The sequence below is a fragment of the Gavialis gangeticus genome, unplaced genomic scaffold, assembly GCF_001723915.1.
Source record: "Gavialis gangeticus isolate Ggan-Ray unplaced genomic scaffold, GavGan_comp1, whole genome shotgun sequence".
NCBI lineage: Eukaryota > Metazoa > Chordata > Crocodylia > Gavialidae > Gavialis > Gavialis gangeticus.
This window is the reverse complement of record NW_017729012.1, coordinates 10,461,609-10,485,413: the sequence shown is the minus strand read 5'-3', so window position 1 is coordinate 10,485,413 and position 23,805 is coordinate 10,461,609. Positions and strand designations below refer to the sequence as shown.

The window sequence follows — 23,805 nt, the reverse complement described above, 5'->3', positions numbered from 1 at the left end:
TTTGTCCCTACTCGCACAATGTGGCCACTGATATTGCTGAACAATTACTTGCTCAATAATTTCAAGCAGACTAATGCTGGGCCCAATCCGGCAAAATGCTGAGCACGCCGGACACCCACCCACCTCGCTGGAAGCCAAGGGCACTGGATGCTTTGCAGAAAGTACCTTTCAGGCGGGTTTGCAATGAATCACGACACAGGCAGCAGCAAAGCACTTTCCATTGTCATGGTCAAAGTTTAAGTGCTTTGCAATGACGGCAACTGCCTTCCACTTAGACTATATCCAGCTACGTGTGGGCCAGGAGGAATCTGCAAACCAGTGGTGCTGGAATATCTCCCATACTGCTGGCTTGTCCATGGGGGGAGTGGAGGGGAGCAGGGGTGAAAAAATTGTTGCGACAGACCTAGACTAACCCAGCCAGCACTAGAAGGCCGATCAATGGTGATGGATGACAAGAGGGAGAAAAAAGGCACTCAAGATCCTGTAGGCACTTCACTGCATTCAAGGTGTTTAAGACACTGTCAGTTCCCCCGCACTTCCCAAACCCACTCCTCCCTGTTTTAGGAGATACCCATACTATAGATCCACCACTTCTTTCCCACTGAAATCCCCCAAAGACAGGCACAACGTGCTGCCTAAGCAAGGGGCTCTTCCCCAGACCATCTCGAGCTACCGAGGCAGGCCCAGGATGGACCGTGGTGGCTCAGTGCTCAGCGCTCAGCCGCACTATTATGCAAAGGTTTGAGGATGCAAAGAACTCGACTGAATTTGCTGGGGTGCAGCTTGGGCCAGCTGGATTCATTACCTGCGTTGCTATGGTAATGTTCTGGGTTTTATGACAACGGCTATAGGATCTTGAGCGACCATGAGTGCCCAGGATGTGGCTCAAGCACATGGCAACAAACAAAAGCAGGAGCCCTCGAGTCACCCATTCACCCCATTCACCCCGTCTCCCTGGGCAAATAAATAAGTCGGCCTTCTTTATCAGCCACTCCTTCTCCGTGTAGCTGTTAAGGAAAATTCCCACCCCCGCAGCCCTTGATAAAGCAGAGGCCATGCAGACACACGTGCCCCACTGCTGTGGTGAGTCACAGCCGCTGGTGTGTCAAGGAGGCACATTCATTCCCGCGGCGCGTTAGTCAGGAAGCAAGGAGCCAGCCTACCAGGCGGATGTTGTCCTCGGGCCGGAGCAGGATGAACATGGCCTGCAGGTGCTGCTGGAGGTCTCCTGCAGGGAGAGAGGGGGAGAGGTGAGGCCACAGCCCAACACAGCTGCCCGCTGCCCAGCTGCCCTGCCTGCTCCAAGGTCCAGGAACGAGGCAGGCAGTGGCCCCTGCCAGCACCACCGGTCTCTACTCAGGGGTGACAAGCTTCTCTGGCACCCGGGAAGCAGCTCTTCGCTCTGGGCATTCCCTGTCCTCACCTCCCGCAGGCCCCAGCCCCACCACCCCCTCGACAGGAGCTTGTGCTTCCTGGGCAAGCTCCGTTCCTATGACACCAAACACGCTGCAGACAGAGAGGGTCTGCCTTGCCCTCAAGCAACCCCCAAGCCAGGGCTCCCACCTGCATTTCCGGGTGGCCTGGGAAAGGCATACAAGCCTTTCCTGATCCCCCCCAAGACACATTTTAGCCCCCAGAGAGCCCTGGGACTGGGTCTCAACTGGACACAGGCTCTCCACCCAGCAAGAGGCATTCAATGACGGCCCTGTTCCAGACAGCGCCCTGTCCCTGGGAAGAGGGTTCCTTGCCCAACACGGCCATCCTGCAGGGACTGGCTGCCGCAGGGGGAGCAACCGCCAGCACTGTCATCCCATCTCCCTGCTCAGCTGCCCACTCTCCTCCTGCACCCCCAATGCTGCTGGGAGACCAGACTTCCCTGTGCCAGAGGTCACAAGGGCCAGCCCGACTGCGTGCTGGGGGTCGCAGCTCCAGCGTAAAGGATTAAGGATGGCTCCTGGCAGGGACAAAGCCTGCAGCTGAAGCCTTTACACCCGACCAGCAGCTGAGAAAGCGAGCGATGCTTCTCCCAGCAAAGGTGAAGAACTGCGGGTCTCAGGGCTTTGAACTGACAGTGGAGGTGGAACTGGAGGCCAGCACCTTGTAGCATCCCTCACAACACACCAAGTGTTGCACAGCGGCTTCAGAGAAGAGAGTGCACAAGCAACTTGCCGAGCCGGTTTCTCTTCCTGGGAGGCTCCAAGGCCAGTCAGCCAGGGAGCAGACAGACGCACAGAAGCAGCTGTGTTGTGTTTCTTCTCCTTTTCCTGCTGGCCAGCCGCCTGCCAGGGCAAAGTCCTGAACTTTCAAAGCCGGACGAAGCATCAGGACGCTGTTTAGCTCTGCCTTGACAACCAGCCCAGCTGCGCTCCACGTGTGGGCCTCAGGATGCCACACAGGAGCAGGGAAGGGGCAGATGTGAGCAAGGAGGGCACAACACCGAAGACTGCATGGGCTGTCAGCACGGCTGGTGTTGCAGCGGCAGTCGCTGCGTCTGCCCCTCCGTCCTCTGGCAGATGGTGGTGAAGCAGCAGCCAGGACAGGATGGGAGACAATGCACCTCACCCCTCGCAGGGTTTAGCTTCAGGACAGCTCAGAGCTCTTCATTACAACAGCAACGACAGACATGCGAGCGGTCTCCAGGTGGCACATCCTGCCAGGTGCCCGGGCAGCGCTTGCAGATGGAGACACCAAGGCACCAGGAGGCCAAAGGCTATTACCAGGCAGGCCAAGGACAGTGCTGGGATTAGAACCCAGTTTTCCAGGCAACGGAGACTCCAAGAACGCATCTATTATCTCTGGACACCAGGTAATGAATGCCCCTCGCCCGCAAACAGTTCAGCTCCTGCTTCCATATCTGGAGAGGGCAAGGGCAGATGTAATTTTTTGCGTCCTCATCCAGGGCTGCTTCCTCAGGCACCTCAAAGCCTCTGATGGCAGATGATGGGATGAAACTGCTGTGGAAACCTTGACTCGAGCAGCTGCTTTCCAGGGGGGATAGAGCAGAGTCCAGTGTCTCTGCTGTCTGTTGCTGATACCTGAGCAAACCAGAAGTTTTCAACATCGCCCCAAACCATCCGATCCCAGACGTGCCCTCAATGAATCAGCCCCGTGTACACAATGACCCAGCAGCATTTGGGCTGTGTTCCTCTGAGGCTGACTTGTCAAACAAAGAAAGCAGAAAACAAGCCGAACTTTCAGCGGAGCAGGAAGGTGAAACTCAGACTGCCTTCGTATCATTCATGCTGTTTGTCAGCATCCGGACACCAGTCATGCTGATACGGTGCGGTGTTTTCCTACCAGCATTCACATCCGGAAGGGGACTTTCCTGGTGTGAAGCTGGTTAGGGATCAGGGAGAACAGCCTGCAACCCCTGGTGTTGTGGTGCTAAGTACTGAACCCCTCCCTCCCCACCCAGGACAAAGCTTACGGAATAAGCTGACAGCTGCTGGGCCATTGTGGGTAGATATTCAGGCCGGCGTGTCTCTGCGCTAGCGATCGTTTTGTGTGACCCGGGAGGAAGCTTGCATTCTTGGCAGCGCAGCGGTGGCTCAGCTATTTATGGAGAGCCAGTGACCAAATTTGTGGGCCGTGACAGCCTCCTTAAATCACTGCTTGGATGAGTGCAAGCCAACAATCTTGCAGCCTGCTGGGACCAGCGATGCGGCCCCGTGATGTTTGAACGAGGGGGAACGGTCGCGCCGAGCCTCGCAGCCGTGAGTTGCAGAAGTTGTGTTTACATAAGGCCGTGTGTTGGCGTGCACGTGGCTTCCGTCTGGCTGGCAACGAACCCGGGAGAGGGTGCATTCGGGGACAGGGCAACCAGGCCGCTCTAGCACGTGGGGGCACACTTACCTGCATGCTTGTTGCGCCTGTGGCTGATCCTGGGAGGAGAAGACCCATTTCCTCTCGGCAGGAAGAGTGCGGCCCCTTTCACTGTAAGGAAGCTCTCGCTGATGCTGAAAGAGAAAGATGCAAGAGCATGAGCAAGTGGAACCCAGCCCCCGTCTTTACAGAGAGAAAAGCAACCTGGTGCAAGGGGCCACTCCTTGCTGAGGATGCTCCAGCCCTCTAGAGAAGGCACGCAGGCCCCACCCCATCTCCAGGCAGAAGACAGCAAGCTTTCTTTTCTCCCTAGAGATGTGACAATATGCTCAGGGTGCACCTACAACAGAGCAGTGTGAGCAGAGGGAAAGTGCAGAAGACCCCTCCGATACTTCCACCACGAAACGGCACGCGAGCATGCCTGGGGCAGTCCCCAACAGGGCCTTTGTGATTTGGGTTTCTCAATGCCAACACAGGGCGCAGGCCTGGGATCTGGACTGCCATGCATTTGGATAACTCTGTCCCTCGCTGGTGAGGCAGCCTGCTGATGCCCCGGAGCTGCAACTGCCTTGTGCTGGTAGTTGGCTGAAGGAACATCAGCATACATGACAGATTCATGGACCACAAAAGGCTACTGTCTGATGAATCATATGACAACTGGCTCACAAGAGACTCGTGTGAAGTAAAACCCAAATTAACGCTGTCACCTTAAGCTGCCACTTCTCGCCCTGGCTTTGCCTTGCCATCAAGCAACAAGTGCGAGAAGCATGCCACCGACCCTCTGGAGCCCTTCAGCCACTTTCCTGTCACTGTTTTGAAACAGAGATGCTGAACCAGGGTGCCAGGGCTCCTGGGGTGCCCTACAATCCTTTCAAGGGTGCCAAACCCGATTCCCCGGATAAATCCAGAGTTCTCCAACATGAATCTATACAACCGTCCTGCTCTGCCGTGGTCTTTCTGAGGACTTTGCATCAGAAGAATTACTCTAGTACTTTTCTACAATCAACCCGCCCCCCCAATGAAAACTAAGAGCTGGAATTTTCCAAGTGCGCTTTGAGTCCGAAAAGGTTGAGAATCACTGTTTCAGAAGCAGAAAGTGAGACATGGCACTTGTGCTGGGATCACAGCACCAGCCTCCAGCTTCTGTTCTACTCCAAACTGATCAGCTTAAAACACAACCAAAAAAACTCTAAGAGAGAGAGAGAAAAAAAAGGGTAAACCAGAAACCACAGCCCCGGGCAACAGGACGGACTGCACAAAACGGAGAGAACGCAGGAGTCGCTGCCACCGTGCCCCTGACAGCCCCGTGCCATAAAGCCACCAGCTTGCTACATGCGCTGCCCCCAAGAGACCGGCCACCGTAGTTCCTGCCTCCGTTTAAATAAACCTACAGGCCATTATTTGCTGCTCTGAAAAGCCGAGCTGAGGAAAAGGAAGTTAAAACAACAAAAAGCCCCTCCACGTGTTGGAAGAAAGTCATGAGAATTGGAGAGAAGCTGGAGCGGACCCAGGGAACGCCCTTCATGCATGCGTCTCCTCTTCACAGACAGGGGTCTCAAGTCACCGAGCCAGGCAAGGCACTTCAAGTTAAGTCATTTCAGCCCCTCTGAAGACAGAGGCTTTGCAAAGGATCCTGTTGTCACCCAGAGCAAAGAGCCAGTAGGCCAGAAGCACCCTCAGGTCAGCACCTCCTGACCCAAGGCCTTCAAGCTGGGTAGCCTGACCTCCAAGCAGCTACAAAAGCCCCAGGTCGGAGAGAAAACTGCATTTCCCCAACCTCTGCCAGGACCAAATGCCACCTCTGGGGGAATACTGCCTTCCTTGTTGCAGACGCCTGTCAATTCGGCACCCTCCCAGCTCCCCACCTTTGCTTTTGAGCCTGCCATATCCCAGAGGCCAAAGAGCCTGGAGCACAAATGCTCCGGTGCAGCCTGTGGTCTCCCCTCAGAGTCACCCGTTCCTGGGTCATAACCAAGACCAGATGCATCTTGACACACAGGCGGACATCCCGGCCAAACCCGAGCTAGGGCAGAAAAGACGTTTTCCCCAGCTCAGAACGGATCGAGGATCATTAGTGTGCTCGATAAAGTGGATCGGCGGGCACTCGAAACAGCTGTTTTCTCAGGGAAATGGGCCAAGACCCCTGCACCAAGAATCCCAACCAGCTGCCCTCGGGCACCGGGGGACGGCGACGTTCCCTACGGAGGGTCCGGGCCCCTCGGCTCCTTGAGGCACCCATCGGACATACCAGGAAACTGTTATTTTGAAACCGCGGCTGTGGCAGACCCCCCGTCCCCCCAAACTGGCTGAAGAATCATTGCAGAGGCCTCGGGTTCTGCGGACGTACATTCCTGCTCCCTCCGACTAGCAGGCCAGGTTGCCAACCCACCGGCTCCAGTGCGTGGGGAGGGAAAGCATGGCTCTCTGCCAGGCTGAGCTGCTCCATCCAATGTGATTAGCACGCAGGAAGGGCCCAAGGCAAAGAGGTCCTCTCTTCCCCTCTCCTCTGCACATCCAGGCCCAGGGCACTGTCAGCAGTGCCCAAAGATCGAGCAGCCCTAGGAGAAAGAGCAGCATGGGAACAGCAAACCTCCTCTGTAACCTGGCTGTGGCAGCCCACTCAGTTGCTGCTGGGGGTTTCCCAGGGAAGCTGAACTGGCCTAAGGATGTGGTTAGGGGATTAAGCAGCACGCGCATGGAGAAGCACCAAATGATCTGCACCCAGATGGTCTCTGGGCCGCGCAGTCCCGTACCAACGCTCCGTTTCGCCCGCATCGTGCAACAGAAGGCAGGATGGAGCAAAGGTACAGCCAGCCCCCAAACACCAGCGTGGAGAAAGGCGCCGGGACCACGCCTGGGCTCCACGCGGGCTGGTTCACCATGCCACAGGGCACTCGCTGCAGACACGGAGCACGCTGCGCTCAGGGATCGCAACGTTCCTGTCCTGCCCGTACCTGGCCCTGGAGATGAGCTGTGGGAGGATTCGGCTGCCCTGGTATCTGGGGTGTGCTCCCTTCCAGGTGTGCTCTCGGGCTGGGGCCTCCACGCTGGCAGGATTCTCCAACGCCCCGCACTCAGAAGCAGAGTTCAGCCCCCCGCATCTCCTGGGGCCCTCGGCCCATCGCAGCACCAGGCACATCACCTGGACAAGGGTGCGCCCCGCTGCCCAGAGCTCCCGGCATCACCTGCATGGAAGTCCTTATTCTACTGCAGAACTTGTAACGGGCCCTGGCACAACCCCAGGGGACAACTTTGCTCCATATAGGAGAGTGGGGATGAAGACGAGCCCGAACACCCGCCGTGACAAAGCAAGGAACGCCACGACACCAGGCATTGCTGCTATTCTCTGGGGAGAGGGTATCCCCTTGAGGCCACCCCACCCTGGTGCCAAGGCACTTCTTCATCTGGCACGTTGCACAAGCAAAGCAGGGGCCGTTCGCCCTTGCACGGCTTCCCTTTGCAGACACTGCCCAAAATGAGAAGGAAGAGGGAGGCTCCAGGCCCCAGACACCTCAGGCAAGTCCAGTCACAGGGCCAAAGGCCCCTGGATGGGTATCGAGTCCAACCCCGACCACCCCGTGCGAAGCACTGGACTGGCTGCTCCCTCCTGACAGCCCCACCTCGGATGGCTGTTTCTTCGTGAAGCATCCTAGGACCTGGACACTCCTTTCAAAGCACTACATGGAGCCCCCTCACTTCCTAAAAGGACGTGGTGAAAGGAAAAGCCTGGTCACGGCCTCAGCTGACCAGCGGTCAATCATGCCAACCCGGTGGTTGTTCCTGCTGAAGAACCAGGGATGTGTCCGGGCCAGCCACCGCCACAGCCAGGGGCCCACAGGGCACCGTGATCACCGAGCAAACCCCTCACACGAGTTCAATGCCCCAAGGGGAATAAAACCAGCTGCAGAACTGAAGAGCAACCCCAGACAGACGCGAGGTTCGACCGCAGGGTTTCCAAGCGGTCTCCAGTTACAAAGCGGTGACGGGCCACGCTTGGCTTTGTTCTTCTCCTTGGCATTACAGAGAGACCTTTTCAGAGAAGGTTTCACGGGCAATGCCCGGCTCAGAATCAAGTATGCCCGAACCGAGTCTAGCTTTGCCAGCTGGGTGGCATGTTTGGGACTGCGTGCACAGGCAAGGGTGGCACTGGCATGATGGCAGCAAGCAGGTCTGACCGGCTCTCGAGAAAGACACATTTCTACTCAAGCAGAAGGTGATGACTTCTCATCTCGTGGAGGCGAGATGTACACCTTGCTGGGGTCGTTTGACCCCAGTACTCTTTCCTGCAATGGCAGGGGGTCGGACTCGATGATCCGCTCAGGTCCTTTCCGACCCTAGAAACTATGAAACCCCACATATCCCCTCGCCCCTCTGAATTCAATGGAAAGTTGCACCAGGGGAGCTAGAAATCTGCACATCTGTAACCGGACGCAAGGCACCAACAGGCACAAAGTCTGCAGGCTTCCCTGCTTGCTCGTAAAGGGCTGGGCATTACGATGCTGCACATTACGGACACAGCCCTTCTCATACCATGCAGCTGGGAGTCTAGAACGGCCTTGTCCTGAATGGATTCTGCCTTGCGAGGCAGCCGGCTCCCCGGAGGCACCTACATGCTTCCTCAGGTGCTCGGAGATGCATGCAGTTGTCACACCTAGCATGTGAGCGAGCTGCAAGACAGACCCCAGCCAGGTACTTACAAGGCAGGGCCCTGAACTTCCTCCTGCTATCAGCCTGTGCCCAGGTAAACTACATCTTGTCGCAACCCCGATCCGATTCATGCACCACTGAGCAGGACGGTGCCGTTTCAGTGCCTGGCACTGCTGCAGTGCTCTGTGCTTCCAGACGCTCCTTGCCATGCACCTGGGTGGGGGGGACTGTCCTGCATTGCTCACCAGTCTTCAGCAGCCCCCAACATAAGCCACTGTAAAGAGGGCAGTTGCAGACGCAGTCTTCAAAAGCTGGGGGAAGGCTGGCTCAGCAGCCCAGGGAGAGAAGCCGAAGCACCTGGGCTGCTTCTGGCACTGGCCTGCCCCGGTGCGTGCTTAACTGGGTTATTGTGAACCAGAGGAAGTCTTGCCAGTCAGCTCAGCTTATTCATCAGCCTGTAGCTTCCTTCTACAGCTTTGCCCAGCCCAGCCCTCATTCAGGCCCTGACCATCAGGGCAGCCCAGCTGACAGAGGCTGGCGAGAATCGCTTGAAAGTCTCAGCAGAGAGAGGGTGGAGGAAACAATTCACCCTCCCCCAAATCAGGACCTGGTGCAGGGACTACTCTGAACGCAGCTGCAGTGGCAGGAGGCAAAGCCCCTGCCTTGCTGTCAGAGCTCCTGAACCAGATGCATCTCGGGGCACATTCAAACAGGGCTGCTGGGAGCACACGGAGCTTGCTCAGCTCTGGTTTTAAGGAGAGGTGAATGCCTGGTGGTTTAGACTGGAATGACGCCCCCCCCCCACACACACATTTCTCCTCTGCAAGCTGCACGTACGTCCACGAGCCTCAGGTCCCGCTCGCCAAGGCCCCGCGGAGATGGGTGCAGAGCCACAGGCAGCAGGGCGAAAGCCTGCCCGGCCTGGAAGAGGCTGCCGTGCCAAGGACAAGGCAGCTGCAGGTCAGGACGACAATGGAGCGCTGCAGTAACCATGGAGGCTTCCAAGCTGCCGAACAAGGAGAGCTCTTCCTAAAGGCCATCTCTTGGGACACGACAATGGCTTGGCAGGGGGGTGGGAGTCCGGGGCCAAGGGGCCGGTCCCCCCGCTGGGTCAATGCCTGCTGCAAGGGGGTGTCTCGGGAAAGTCTCAGGCCCACACGTCAGGGCTCCAGAGACGGAGGCAGAGAGAGCTGGCGAGGGCAGAAAGCAAACCAACCAAGGAAGCTGGAGGGCAGGCAAGCCAGACACATGCCGACAGGCCCCCGACGCAGAGCACCCCACAAGCGAGCATGTCGCCTCACTCAGGCAAGGCAAACCCTGCTGCAGAGGGGCTCCAAGTGCTCCCCCACCCACGCTGTATTGCTCAGCGGTCTTTGGCAGCCCCCAACATAAGCCACTTATGGCTTATGTCTAAACAGGTGCAGGGAGGGGAGGGGAAGTGGAGGCAGAGATAGAGGAGTGTCACCCAGCAGCACACAGCAAGTCAGCGACCGTCAGGAACAAAACGCCTGTCCCCATTCCCAGCCTGGTGCCTTCCGATTGATGCCTGCTGTATTTTGCAAGCACCAGATGTGGGCAAGAGCGCACGTGCAGGCCACTTGCACCTCTCTGCCTTCTCTTGCTCACCCCTCAGCCAAGGCTGGGGCGCCAGGGAGGCAGGGCACACGGGGAGCAGCTGTAAGGAGCACTCCAAACCCAGCCGGGTGCAGCAGGAACGGGAGAGCACTCTTGTGGGCCGAGGCAGACCTGCCCACCAGGAGTGGGGGTTTCTCTCCTGCCCACACCCCAAGTGAGGACTGGTTTCTGTTCCTCTCGGGGAAGAGGTTGGCCCCTGCCTCGCACCTGCTGCCTGTGCAGCTCCACCGCAGGGCTCCCACCACCACTGGCTCCACGGGCCCAGCCCACAGAGAGAGCGGTTCCTGCAACAGCCACGCGCAGAACCGATGCTCTGGGGAAGTGCTGCCAGCCAGGGTGCGACAGGTCCTGTGGCAGGAGAGGAAGCACAACACAGACGCTTGCCAGCTCCATACACCCCCCGAGTCCCACCCTACAGCGGGAGGGCATCGGGCGAGACCATCGCATCTTCTCCCCGCGCCCAGCCCCAGTCTCCAAGCACCTTAGAGCAGCAACTGCAGCGTGGCAGGACTGCATGGCTGGGCTCAGGACCTCGGCAGAGCTGGGACCCCAGCTCCAGCCTTCCAGTTCCCAGGCCCGTGCTTTCAACCACAAGAACATCCTTCCCCGCCCCCTGCGCTGCCTGAAACAGGAAGCGAGCGAGTCGTACCTGATGCCTGCAGGCTGTCAACAACTTGGCCGATGCAGCGGGGACCAAAAGGGCAGGAGACGTGTGAGCAGAGAACAGCTTCTCTGTGGTTTACGTGCTTTGCAGTAAACAGCTGCACCCTCCCTCACTCCCTGGCTTTTGCAGCACCAGGTTCTGGCCATTGCCAGGGAAGCCACAGAGGGTTAAAGTGTTTATTGAAGAGGGGAGTCATCCCAGGGCTCCAGGTTGTGCTTTGCTCACAGGAGAGGCTGCAGATGGTTTGCCTGGCTGGAGGAAACCGTGAAGCACCCGGACATCAAGAGCCATCAGACTCACTGGTGGGAGGCTGACACCACGGCTATGGGGCTTCACGGCCTTGTTGGAGGGGCTGGCTGGCAGCACCGGCTTGCAAATTAGGGCCCTCCAGCCACCAAAACCAGTAAGCAGAAGGGTAATGGCTTCCCGAAAGGGAACGGGAACAGTGGCACAGGCCGGGGAGAACAGGGAAGAGCTGTTGTGATACTTCTGCAACTTAAGCAACAGCGCAGAGGAAACCAACTCAGCGTGGGAACCGGCCCTGGCTCAGATGTTTGACGTAAGCAGCATTTCTAGCCACATCTGCATTTCTGCAAAGCTTGAAAAAAAAAAAGGCAAAGGAGCTGTCAACAGGCACTTCCTCTGCTCAGAGGCAGGGCTCTCCGGAGGCAGCGTGGCTGTGATAAACAGGCTGGCCGTGCTCAGCACAGAGATGCAGGCCTCTGGCTGGGGGTGCCTCCCACCCCCCGACCATGGCCTGATCTAGGCAGGAGTCCACAGACACCTGCCATCCAAGAAACGGCCCCTCCTGGGGATGGGTGCACTGCAGACAGGAAGGGCTTAGGTGTCTCGCATTTATTCTCCCCGCTCCAAGCGTCAGGAGAGCTGGCAGCCAGAGCAGAGGGGCCACGATCCTTGCAAGACCCCTTGCCTCAATGAGCAGCGAAGTCACAGGCAGAAGCAACCGGGTTCATGAGAGCAGGTGGCAGCCAGGACTCCTGCTCCACCTTCTCCCCTGAGCCAAGCAGCCACTGGGAAGACATCCAAATGGAAAGCAGGGAAGGGAACCGTTCTGAAAAGGGGTGCGAGAAACCCTACCTCTGGCAGGGGGGACACAGGTGCTGGAAGCCAAATGAAAGCCCCCAGAGCCACCTTGCTCTCCAGCCACTTGCCATGCTCCCTCCCTCCCTCCGCCGGTCCCTGCAAGCGGCTCCTCGGCAGTGGGCTGACCTCTGGACTCCTGTCGCACGCGCTCCCTTGCAGGCAAACGTGGAATTTATTTGTTACAGATGCAGGAAAGGGGAGGGCTGGTTGGGTGTTGTTTTTTTTTGTTCAAAAGCCAGACCCCAGAGGAAGGAATTAAACTCGCTTTCAAATTCATGTGCTGATGCAGATGTCAAGGTCTCTGCAGTTTCTCCTTTACCCTCATATGCCTTTGGCCTGCAAACGACCCAAATGAGGATATGCCACCCTCCCGAGTCAGGAAAGCAGCACGGCCTCTGAGAGTCGGCCGGCACGATGCTCCTACCCCACATCCGCCTAGGAGGTGGACCGCTCTGCCACCCCGCCAGCTTACGCAGCAGGGCACGCCACGAGAGTGGTGCCCGGCTGCTGAGCCGCAGTCACACAGGGCAACTGGAGGGTCTGTGTGAAGATGCTCCCCCGTGCTGCCCCGCTCCCAACCCCGCCTGCATGGCTTCCTGCCCGGCAGCGAGCCCCGCGTCACGGGCCAGCTGCAAACACAAGCCAATTCCTCCCTCCAACCCCACCTCTCAAACCGCTGGTGGTTGGGCAAGATGTACTAGGTTTAACCCGAACTCCACGTGCTGCTTCGGGGAAACATGCAGCAACGCCGTACGTCCTGAAAGACGTTGCGTGGCTTCAGAGAACTCCCCGTGCCATCAGGTCGCTTTAGGGGCTGCGACTGACTGGCAGCGGGCGGCTTCATCTCGTGTTCCCGTAACGTGGCAGGAGGACTGTTCAGCTCAGACTGCACTGATTGAACTGCACGTGTTGGGCAAGCAATAGGGCAGGTGGCAAAGTGCCGGCTGCTCCAGGACCCAGCACCGACGGCACGACCCTGGCCTGCCTCAGTCTAACCATCTAGATGCAGCAGGGAAGGGCAGGAGCTCAGGGCTGACAGGCACCGGGGATGCACAGGAGTGCTACTCCCACGGCTTCCAGCTCAGCTCAGCTGTTAGACGTGGGGTAGCTGGTGAAGTGTAGCAGCCAACGCTGCTGTTTCCCCTCGCACAGCAGCCGTGCGACGCCGGGCAGCGCAGACCGCAGACAAGGAGGAGAGGCGAACTTGGTTTACACAATGCATTCCCCGAAGGTCTCCAAGTCACGGCATTCCCAGATTAAACCCCTCCAGGACATTCTTCTGGTGCTATAAATTGTTTAAGCATCTCTGGATCTCAAACACAATCAAGGCTAGCTGAGCAGGAAGAAAGTTATGCCCAAGGGAAGGCTTCTAAGGATTGTTATTACCACGTGCTCAGTACGAATGGCTGGCTCTGTCCAAAACCAGCTGGCTCCTCTTCTCCGAGCACAACGATATGAAGTGCCTTCAGAGATGTTTTAAAACGTTTTAATCAACGCGGGAAAACTCCATTAGCAGAATTCATTTTCAACATCAGGGATCAGAAACAGCTAACCAGCTGGCAGCCTGCTTCTCAAAAATTAAACCTCCTTTTCCTATTTCCCTTCTCCCTTTCAGGAAGGATGCAGCCGGTCCAGGAGGTATTCTTTAATCATTAACCTTTAAAAGCACGGCTTCCCTATGCAAAACTGTTGTAGTAAGTTATAACCAGGAGCGAGTGCCTCACTCAGTGTCTGATGCTGCGTTTCCACAGCCTCTGCACCTAATACACTGCACTTTCAAAACATCTGACAACTAACCTTGGCATGCCAGTCCCCCCGACACATGGAGGTGCCCAAGTCATGCCTAACCATGTTTGGTCTGACCGGTACAGCCCCACAATACGCCAACAGGACAGACCTGCCGCTTTAAATATGACTGTAACAGAAGTCAAGGGAGATGCACTGAGGTCGACACCCTGTCCCTGTCCATATTAGTCAAGTCCAGGGCCATCTATATTTAGACGAAGCATGTCCCACACTTCAAAGACGGAAAAAGAACAGGGACCACTGATCTGCCCGGGTTAGAGGCCGTACTGGCTGTGCCCCCCGTGAAACAGGGTCATCTTAGCGCCAGCCCGGGGACACCCACAGAATCCTAAACCGAAATCCCACCTCAATTTCACAGCATCCCTGCAATCTCCATCCTGCCAAAAAAATGGCCTTGCAGCAAGTGGGGGAGCAAGCCAGGTATACAGGCAGGCTGAGCCAGGACTCCTACGCTGGGGCTGCCAGCTGCCTGGGTCAGCTCCGCCAGGAACATGAGCAGACGAGTTGCGTGCCCGGGCCCCTGGGCTGCACCGGTGCTCGCGCCGGAGGCTGCCTCCATCTATGTCAGTGCTGCCAGCACGGGTGGGACCCCGTCTCCCGCAGCAGCAGTGCCGCCCCACAGCCCCAGGATGCTGGCAAGGAGGAAGCAGGTTTTCCAAGTCACAGCCCAACTGCCTGCAAAGACCCCGGCAGTAAAACCTAGGGTCACAGCGCACCGGGATCTGGCCACGTGCGTTCGGAGGCATTAACGCTTCCTGCACGAGCTTTTCCTTTGTGCGGTGGGGAAGCAGAGGCCTGGCTACATTTGCCTGCTGCTGTCTGGTAGCAAGAGGCCTGGGGATTCAGCTCACAAAGTGGCAGGAAATGCATTGTTTGGTGTTTTACCTTGCAGGCTGCGCTCAGCGCTGCTGTTTTCCCATACCCCGGCCAGGGTCCGAATGCCCCTGGGCAAAGGCTGCAACAGCAACCCTAGAGACCCCGGCTTTGGAGAGCCGCAGCCCTCTGGCTTACCAATGGGGCCTTTACTGGTAACAAGTATTAACTTGTGGTGGCCATAAAAAAGGTCTCTGGTGAGGGGGAACAGCCCTCGGCCAGAGCTTTGTCAGCCGCTTTTGATTCAAAATTGGGAGTTGCAAGGAGCTTTGAATGCTGCGGTGATGTAGCCGGTAACCAGGCTACTGATTTGTTCACCCCTGCGTTGTCATGGAGGGTCCTCCAGCCGGGCAAGCACGCCGGTGACTTCATTTTATGGAACAGCAGATTCACCGTGAAGGGAAACAAACTTTCATGCGACTAGAAACAATGGCTGGGAATGACAATTAATTAGCAGAGACAAGACATCAAAGAAAGGTTTGCCTTGATCAACCAAGAAAGAAAAAAAAATAAAAATTTCAATTGCTTCCTGGTCAAAACATCCGATGCTTCAGCCTGGAGCAAAAATATTTTAGACCGGGACTCATTCAAATGTTTTAAGAGCAGTTTGTCCCTCCTCCTCTCCCCACAGAAATATGTATCTAGATTAATTTGGCTGGACAGCATTACGACTCATGCAATTTTTTTCTCGGGCACTCATTAAAATCGCATTGGATTTCTTCTGGATTAGCAGACTCAGCCCAGTCATTTGTCAGCAGGATGAAGAGTTTAACATTTTCGCCTCCTGGAGTATAATGTCCCTATTGGTGAAAGGCTGCCAGACAACACGAGTTGGAACACGGTGACAGAAAATAAATCAATTTGGGTATTAGGCGCAACCCCCCCTCCCAAAAAACCCCCACAAAAAACCCACGCAAGATTGGTAACAGCGCTTGCTAGTTCTGCCAAGCCAGCAAGGAAAGGGGTATCAGTGCTATCTTTTTTAAGGTGAGCATCAGAAGTCACATTAGGCAGCTAGCCTCCCATTCAGGCAGGATACCCCCTCCCAGGAAAGTTTGCAACCTCTCCCCCTCTGTGGCATTTGCACCCAGGTGGAAGATATGGTACAGGAAGGCGGCAGCTTTGCTCTGAGCCCCCATTTCATGCCTAAGATGCTTCCCCAGCTGCCAGCCTCTCCAGAGCTGCCCATGTGCCAAAAGGCGCTCCAACAAGCATTAGGATCCACAGACGGCTGAGCTGAGCTAGCTCTGCGCTTCAGGAGCCAGGGTACAGGAAAAGCCTGCTTCAAAATGCCATCTCAGCACTGCTCCCCGTGCCTCCTTCCCAGTGCGTGGGACCGGTTTTGATTGGAAGCGATATCCCTTGTGACTTGAATCTTCTCCTGGCGCTCTGAAGAGAGATCACCTTACCCGGAGTACTTTATTCCTGAAATAATTTCCATTAATCACTCAGCACGCACCGTTTTAAACAGAAGCCGACAGGCTGCAGGACGTCTAGCACCACTGCTGCGTTCCAGGGCTCGTTAAGTGGAGGTCATTCCCGCAACAGACAATGGGCCAACACGCGAGAGGCTCCCGAGCTGCCGCCAGCTCTGCCTGCGAAGCTTTCGGGAGTTTTAGAGCCGTGACGACAGAGGAGCGAACTCGCTGAAGCATCTACATTTCCATACACTTGCAACAAAAGGAATGAAGAAACCCAGCCACCCACCAGCAGAGTTAGGAGGCAGAAAGGAGCACGAGCCACTTTTCAAACCCCCTGCGCTTGCGTGGAGATGCTGCCTCGGCCGTGAATTAGCTTCCCGGTTTGGTACCCGGGGCGATGCTCCAATTTCCAGAGGTGTCAGCACTTCCCATTAGAAACCCATTTTTAGGAGTTTCTAGCTCAGCAGAACGAAATAAACGGCAAAGTTTAGCTGACTCGGTCTTGGCCGCGAAACACTAAAAATAACGCGTGTGTGATGAGAGTGTTTAAAACACCAACCTTTATAGATTCCAGATGCGTTTTGCCCTGAAAAGTTCAGGTGCTAAATTTTACCAGCGGTGGTGCCTTAAGTACCTTTCGTATTTGAGCCATGCAAGGACCCGAGTTAAGGGCATCTGAAAACTATTCTTACCACACCGCCTCATTTCAAGCCCCGCATCTGAAGTGGAAGGATCGATGTAACGCTTGATGCAGCTGTCTGCTGCAGCCCTGGAGGAGCCAGTCTCCCCGGCTAGCAGGAAAAGTGTACCGCTAAGCAAATACCTGCTCTCCTGAGTTGAAGCCAACACATTTTATACAGGCCTCTATTACACCAGGAAAGGAAATTACAGACACTACTACTGCAATCAGGTGAAGCCTACGCACGGATTAGCAAAGGTCGGGGAATTGTAGGTGAAAGCCTCCCCCCTCCAGCGCTGACGCTGGTCTGCTTCCCTTCCCAGAACCATCCATCTGATGCAAGCCGCCCAGCCTGCTCAACAGCCCTGACATTTAGAGAGACATTTTTGCAATATGCTCCGGAGCATCTACACACACGCAGGCTTGTACATGCTAATAGGCAATTCACAGCAGAAAACTTATTTCGCATTTGTCACCCTCTCATTGCTAAGGCACGTGAGCTCGCATATTCCGCGCCTGGTTTCTCGTTCGCTCTCGGCACTAGGAGAAATGACTGGCTTCTACTTATTAGTCTGACTTTCAGCCTTGAAGTACAACGGAGGAACCAACGCAGCCCATTTGGCTTCAGCGTGGCTTTCAGACTCTTCCACGGCAGCCACCATGCCAGCGAAACGACCACGGCGCAAAGCTCCCGTATCATGACTACGTTCAGTTAGCTCAACTGGTTTTATAAAGGGCTCTGTTTCTCTTCCCATCACCTAACCCAAGCAGCTAAGGGATTAGCTTAATCTCAGACTGCTCCTGCAGCCGCAGCTAGCAGCAGTTTCTCACAGTCATTATTCTGCTGTTGCAATTTCCCGGAGCGCAGTCGCTTTTTGCCCCTTAACCTTATAACAGGGCACAAGAGAAGTCTTCCATTCACAGCATCCGACGAAGTGAAATGAAGATGAGCCCACAAAAGCTTGTGCTCCAGGCACCTCCACCTGTGAAGTGCAAATCTGTCCTGTCTTCTCTATTTTCCTTTGCAAACCGGAGTGACCGAATCCAGTCCCATCTATTTCTTGAGAAACCTGCAAAGGATTTCTGATCAAACTACTGATGCCTTTAACAAACTGAAGAAGGATAATACAAGACATGATGCAAGAAGAGAACTTCTGCCTTTCTGAACCTGCCTGCTCCTTGAAAACCACTTGCTGTCAGGGAGCATCAAGTGCCACGCGAAGAACCCCAGCGGGCCCACAGAAAGCCAATTGCCGAAAATAGCCATTTGCACAGAAATTATTTCTTCTTCCGAGAGCTCATTTTCTGTTGCAGTGGCTCTCAACCTTTTTAGCCCCGAGGCACCCCTCCATAACTTCAGGGGCACCCCATTTCAAAAGCTAACATATTGCAGTGCTTACCTCCTTGCAGAGGAGCTAGGCAATGTGGGGCAGAGAGCCCCCAACCAGGGAAAGCCTGAGCTGGCTTTTACGTGCTTCTCACCTCCCTTGTCCTGCGGCACCCTTCCACGCAGCTCGCAGCACCCCAGGGTTGAGAACCACCGTTCTACTGCATTTGCCCCATGAAATACAGTTTCCTATGGCAACAACTGGTGCCACAGCAATTAGCTGTGATGTTAAAAGACTGCAGCTTTGGGTGGCGAACAGGACACCAATAGCCCTCTTTCATCTTGCAATATAACAAGACGAGGGAAATGTGGAGGGATTTCCGCTTAACACGGAAGAGCTCCTGAACTGAACACTTTGCGAGGAGTCCGCCGCAATCGGAGCGTGAAATGCACCCGAACGCCGACACGCAGATGCTTCGAACCAACTCAAAGCTCTGGTCTTAGTGATGGTTCACGACATGAGCTGAGGATGTCGCTGGGCCTGCCCGTTGCCCAGACCACTCTGAGGCTATGCCGGATCAAAAGAAGAAGCTGAGCTTCATCAGACTTGCCTCCGTGACTCCACAAGAGCCATGGCACAAAACAGAGGAGAGACTGATTGGCAGATGTGCTAAATTTGCACTTAGCTAATGAAAGCCTTGAGTTTTAGCCAAGCACAAACAAAAGCCGGCAAAGAGAAGAGTTACTGGGGAGATCAAAGACAAGCAGAGGGCCCGCGCCGATGGGAGGATGTGGCTCTAATCAAACCACCACGGCAAAGAGCACGCCCACGCAAACCAAGGACTTCAATACTGGCTAGCCAAAGGACAAAGTTATTTGCGTAGAGATTAAATGATCTGTGGGTCAGTAGCTGACAGATTTAGCCTATTATGCAACAACGGGATTTCTAGAGAAAGACTAAATCTTAATGCGCTAATAACTGTTACAACTTAAGAGAGGTTTCCCCAAGAACTCCAGGAGGGATGGAAGGGGCCAAGGAAATACACGGGTGGAAAAATGCAGGGGAGTAGCAGCGTGTAGCCCTAGCACAAGAGCGAAAACCATCCTCCACTTCCTTGCATCAAGGCTGCTGGGTGCTCACAACCCCCAATTCAGAGAATGTTACAAAACTTCCCAAAAACGTGCTCTTGCTGCCGTCTCCTCTTCGCTCTTCACATTGCACGTGAACATACAGCAGCGTAAAGGCAGTCGGCTAATGGTGTCAAATTCTGCACCACCGGGGTCCTAGAGAGCGGACTCCCCTAATACTCCCACCTGTAACACCCTCGGCGCAGTGCTCAGCCACAGATTTCATAAGCTGACCATGTTAAAACAAGAAAAGACCGCTCCCCATCAGTCAGCGATTGGTCTATGCCCTCAGGAACCAATGTTTCTCTCTCCCCTGAAAGACTTTTTTACTGCTACATGACGTGAATCAGAGTGCTTCAATTAAATGCCAAAAACAGCTATTTCCACTGAGTTTCAACATGATTAATTAAAGCTGTCATTCAGATGCATGTACGCAGGGAGCAAAATGCGCCTTTGAACAAACAAAAGTTTAAGCCATGTTACAAAAGGCAAAGGCAAGAAAGTTTGCAGTTAAGACCCAGGCTTCATCCTTAAACGCTCTGTGGGGGAACCGGGCCCGGCTGGCAGGATCTACGTGAGACCATCCGGCTGCAGACGGAGAGTCCAGCTTCTCTTTGATCTCCTGGATTTACCCCCGGCACATCACAGCTACAACAGGACAAAGGGGCTGCTGAATGAGTGCAGGATAACACGGTTTAAACCAGCGGCTCTCAATCTTTTTAGACTTCGGGCACCCCTGGAAAACTTTCACTCGGGTTTCTGACTACGGAAAAAAATAACGGAGGGTTTTTTCTGTTGGAAAGAACACAGAAAAACCACAACAGGTGGGGACAAATTTGACCACGGATTCCTTTCTGAAACCTCTGGGGTTATCTTGTGAATGTCTGTACAGTTACCAGAGCTAAGGATCTCAAGGCACTGCAGGGTGCCCCAGCCAGCCTGAGAATGGCTGGTTTAAATGCTGTTTGCCGGGCAGATGTGGGGGCGACCGTAACTACTTTATAGCTGGCTGCAGCCAGGATCCTACACGCTCTCTGGCCTCGCAGGCCCTGGGAAGCAGCGCTTTGATAAAGTGTGCCTGAAGCTGTTTTACAGCGACACTATTTCAGTCCTAGCTTCCAAGGCACAAGCACAAGGAAGGGCTGCCCTGTGGTATTAGTGGGCCCCACGGGTCCGCTCCCCCTTAATGGGGCTCTAAAGCATGAGCAACAACCCCAACAAGAAAGCCAGGTGTAGTGAACACTTACTAGAGAGGTCCCAAGAGATCCGGAGGCAGCCGGCATGGCCCATAGCCCTGCCATATACGAAGCTGGCAGCCCACCTGAGCCAAAGCAGGTATTTATCGCTTGAAAAACTGGTCAAGTTTTAGTTATCCTGGGAACTCTGGTTCCCCGTTTGAGTCTTGACCCCACACTGGGCGGCACCCCCAGGGAAATCAAAAGGCCAGGCCGGAAAACTAGAACTGGACGATACATCCCTGGCACAGTTAATGATCAGCAGTTACAAGCAGTGTGGCGAGCACCTATGCAAATGCACAGAGGTAACCAGAAAAGGCTGGGAGGGGAGAGCTGCTGCGGACAGACGGGTCTATCCCACGCTCTGTGATACTGGGATCAGCAAAACAAAGCCACAAAAGCCCGAGGCAGAGCTTCACGGCAGCAGAAACAAGGAGGGTCTTTCTCAGTTGCTGCAGAGCCAGCAGCCTGGAAAGCAGGCCGAGTCGCAGACATCACCTCCCGCCCGGGGCACTGGATGCCAGCAGGCAGTTCTCTGCCTAGACAGCAGACCCGTCCTGCCGGACTGGCACCTGGGGCTATGCAGGAACACAATATTGACGTGGTCACCTAATCAAAAGTGCCCACAAACATTAAATGGGAAGAGATGTAAGCACCTTATTTGGGGATTTCAAAGATCACAAATGGCAGATAACCCTTAACTCCCAAGGGGCACGTCTACACGTGCATTAATGCACTGTAGTTAGGATGCAGTAATAATAACGCAGCAATAACAGCTACTAACTGAACGCACAGTGACCAACACAACTGCACAGTAGCGCCGGCGCACGCCTTTTTAGGGACACCAAGGTGCAGCAGACGAATTCTACTGCGCATTAATGCATTAGCACAGCCTTTGCTGTGACAGCAGATTTAGTCTACTGTGCATTCAACATCTCGTGTAGATGCACCCAAGATGAATTGAAGAGGAGCTGAAAGCAGCAACTGGAGCTACATTACCAAAATCCCTCGTGCTTCAACAGCTTCCTCCCCCCAACCTCCTCTAAGTCTCAAGTGCCATTGATTTTCAAGACACTGATCAAATATTTAGAAAGGTACAGAGCAATTAAAGATTTCCAATAAAACATCGTATTTGCCGAGATACAACCTGCCTAACTACCGGATGGACAGACTTGTTGGTCAGGAGTGGTGGCGAAAGCAGGGTCACAAGCTTCCTTTTGGGGAAAAAATAAAGAGCACTCAGGATAAGAAATACACAGAAACCACATAGCTGACTGGAGACACACACCCGAACACAAGGAATTAAAATGAGTCTTTAACTCAAAAGTTAGATAAAAGAACACCATCAGGGATCGACTGAAGTCGAGAGAAAAAACAAAGGGAGCAGCCTGGGTTCAAGGTGCAGCCTGGCATCATTCGGGAAGATATGAGTCAATACGATGAATCTGAATTACATGGTGTACAGAAAAAAAGAAAAAAAAAGAAAAAAAATCAGCAAATGCCCTATTTTATAAATAGCTTGTAACATCCCCTGCAAACCCAGAAGGAAGCTGGTTGCCCTGATGGTAAGGGGGATGCTAGCAGCAGCAATACCGGGCCTCGTCCAACTGCAGAAACACGTCACGACGAGCTCTGACCCTCCGCGGAGAGGAACTCTACCGACAGCGCCTGCCTGCTGGGGGCTTGTTCAACAGAGTTTTGGGAACTGGTAGCTGCACAGACTGCAGTCCAACGCAAAGCCTCTTCCCCGCACACTCGAAACACGTGGCATCTTGTAACAGGGAGCAAGCCCTGATAAATTAATAAAAGAGCCACTATCCACCTCTCAGCGGAGAAATCTCTCCGGTTTCTCCTTTCCAACTATTCCAGGTTTGGTAAAGTGCTTCTGTGATTAGTTCTGTCCGGCTCTTCTCTGCCCCCCATCACCACAGCAAGGTGCCATTTTTAAATGTACACTCACACAAGGGAAAGGAAGTGTTTTCAGCCCCGTGTGAAGACAGGAAACTGAGTCACAGGACTAAGGTCTGCGGTGCATGCATCTGAGCTCTTAGACACCTAACAAGGCCAGGTGCCTCCTGTCTTTCAAACCCCACAGCGGGCACCTCCCCACATCTCCTGGCGCCAGAATCCGGGCCCGAGCATCTTGCCGCAAGCCACAGCGGACGCCTGCGGTGCAGCATGAACGAAGCCAAGCTGCCGAGAGTCCCTAAGCAGCAGACAATCCCCTCTCTCCACCAAGACACAAAAGGCAGATTGAGAGAGAAACTTGGCAGCCAAAGTTAAGCATGGCCCCATCTCCCCTGGGCTGGGGAAAACTTGTGGTCACGGACTAATACAATGAAGGAGATACCTAAACCTCAAGGATTAACACCCTCGCGGAAAGAGCGAGGGAAGCACCCGGGAGTTATTACAGCTACAGGTAAAGCTTTGTGCCTCTGCTGCCTGCCTTGCTCATCCCGATCTTTCCAATAGCTGCCGGGAAGTTTCACACCGAATTCAACTTCTGATCCTGCACAAAAAGCAATGCTAGTAACAGAGCTGGATGGAGGGCCGAGCAGGCCCCGCGTCGAGACAGCGGGTAACCAAGGCTCTCTAAAGGTTGATATTAATCCTTGTGCATCTGAGATGTGGGAGGCCCAGACCAGCTGACTCGATGGCTGACAAAATGTCAACAGGGGGATATTTTCTGCTGATCCCTGAAAGCCCGCACTGATTAGCTCGCCACATCTACTGACAGCCGCACTCCAGTAAAAGTTATCGACGGCATCTGGTTGGCTGACGCCCTTGCCAGGCAACCAGTGTTTTGGTGCACAGTCACAACACCTGGACGTATGACTCTGCAGGTGTCTCAGAGACTCCCGGTTGGCAAAGAAATCATGAAAGTCACCGCACTCCTCCCGTGTCAACACAAAAGTCCAGCACGGGGCCCCAGAGATTCATCTCGCTCCTGGCAATCTGCACTTCTAGCAACACCGGCTGTGTGAGTCCCTCCGATAACCAAGTTATCTCCAAGCCCAGGACAGGGCAGACCTCCTAGAGGAGCTGCAGCTGGAGAGATGCCCAGGACTGGCGTGACCCACCTCGAGTCCCCCTTGCAGGTGCGGGGGGCTGCTGGGCACCGACCCTGGGGCCCTATACGCCTGCCAGGGCCCTGGCCCGAGTCACCAGGGGGAAGCTGGATTTGTGGCCGGGCTCCCAGCTCAGACCTGCCCGGACTCTGTGCGGCGCTCCCCGCCTCATCCGCGGACTAGGCAGTAACCCCCGGAGCAGCCTACTTCCAGCCAGCGCAACTCCAGCCGCCGACCCGCTCCCCGGCCCGCTGGACCAGAGGTCACTCTGGAAGCTAGGAGGAAACGGCCTGGCAAATACCATCCACAGCCCGGCTGGAAGTGCCTGGGCCAGGCGCGACAGGCGGAGCGAGAACCGGAGCGGCAAGGAGCCGCAGACACGGCGGGTCGAGGGGG

At 55.0% G+C, this 23,805-nt stretch overlaps 1 protein-coding gene across 2 annotated transcripts in view; it reads right to left on the bottom strand.

Moving 5' to 3' along the window:
- The window catches only part of SSH2 (slingshot protein phosphatase 2), a 112,636-nt gene that overhangs the window by 35,821 nt on the left and 53,010 nt on the right, over window positions 1-23,805 (bottom strand). For both annotated transcript variants that reach the window (XM_019511241.1, XM_019511242.1), the window contains exons 3-4: window positions 3,853-3,956; window positions 1,164-1,228 (exon numbers count right to left, since the gene is read on the bottom strand). In XM_019511241.1, coding sequence (XP_019366786.1) covers window positions 1,164-1,228; window positions 3,853-3,956 — 169 coding nt within the window. The remainder of the gene's footprint in view (window positions 1-1,163; window positions 1,229-3,852; window positions 3,957-23,805) is intronic.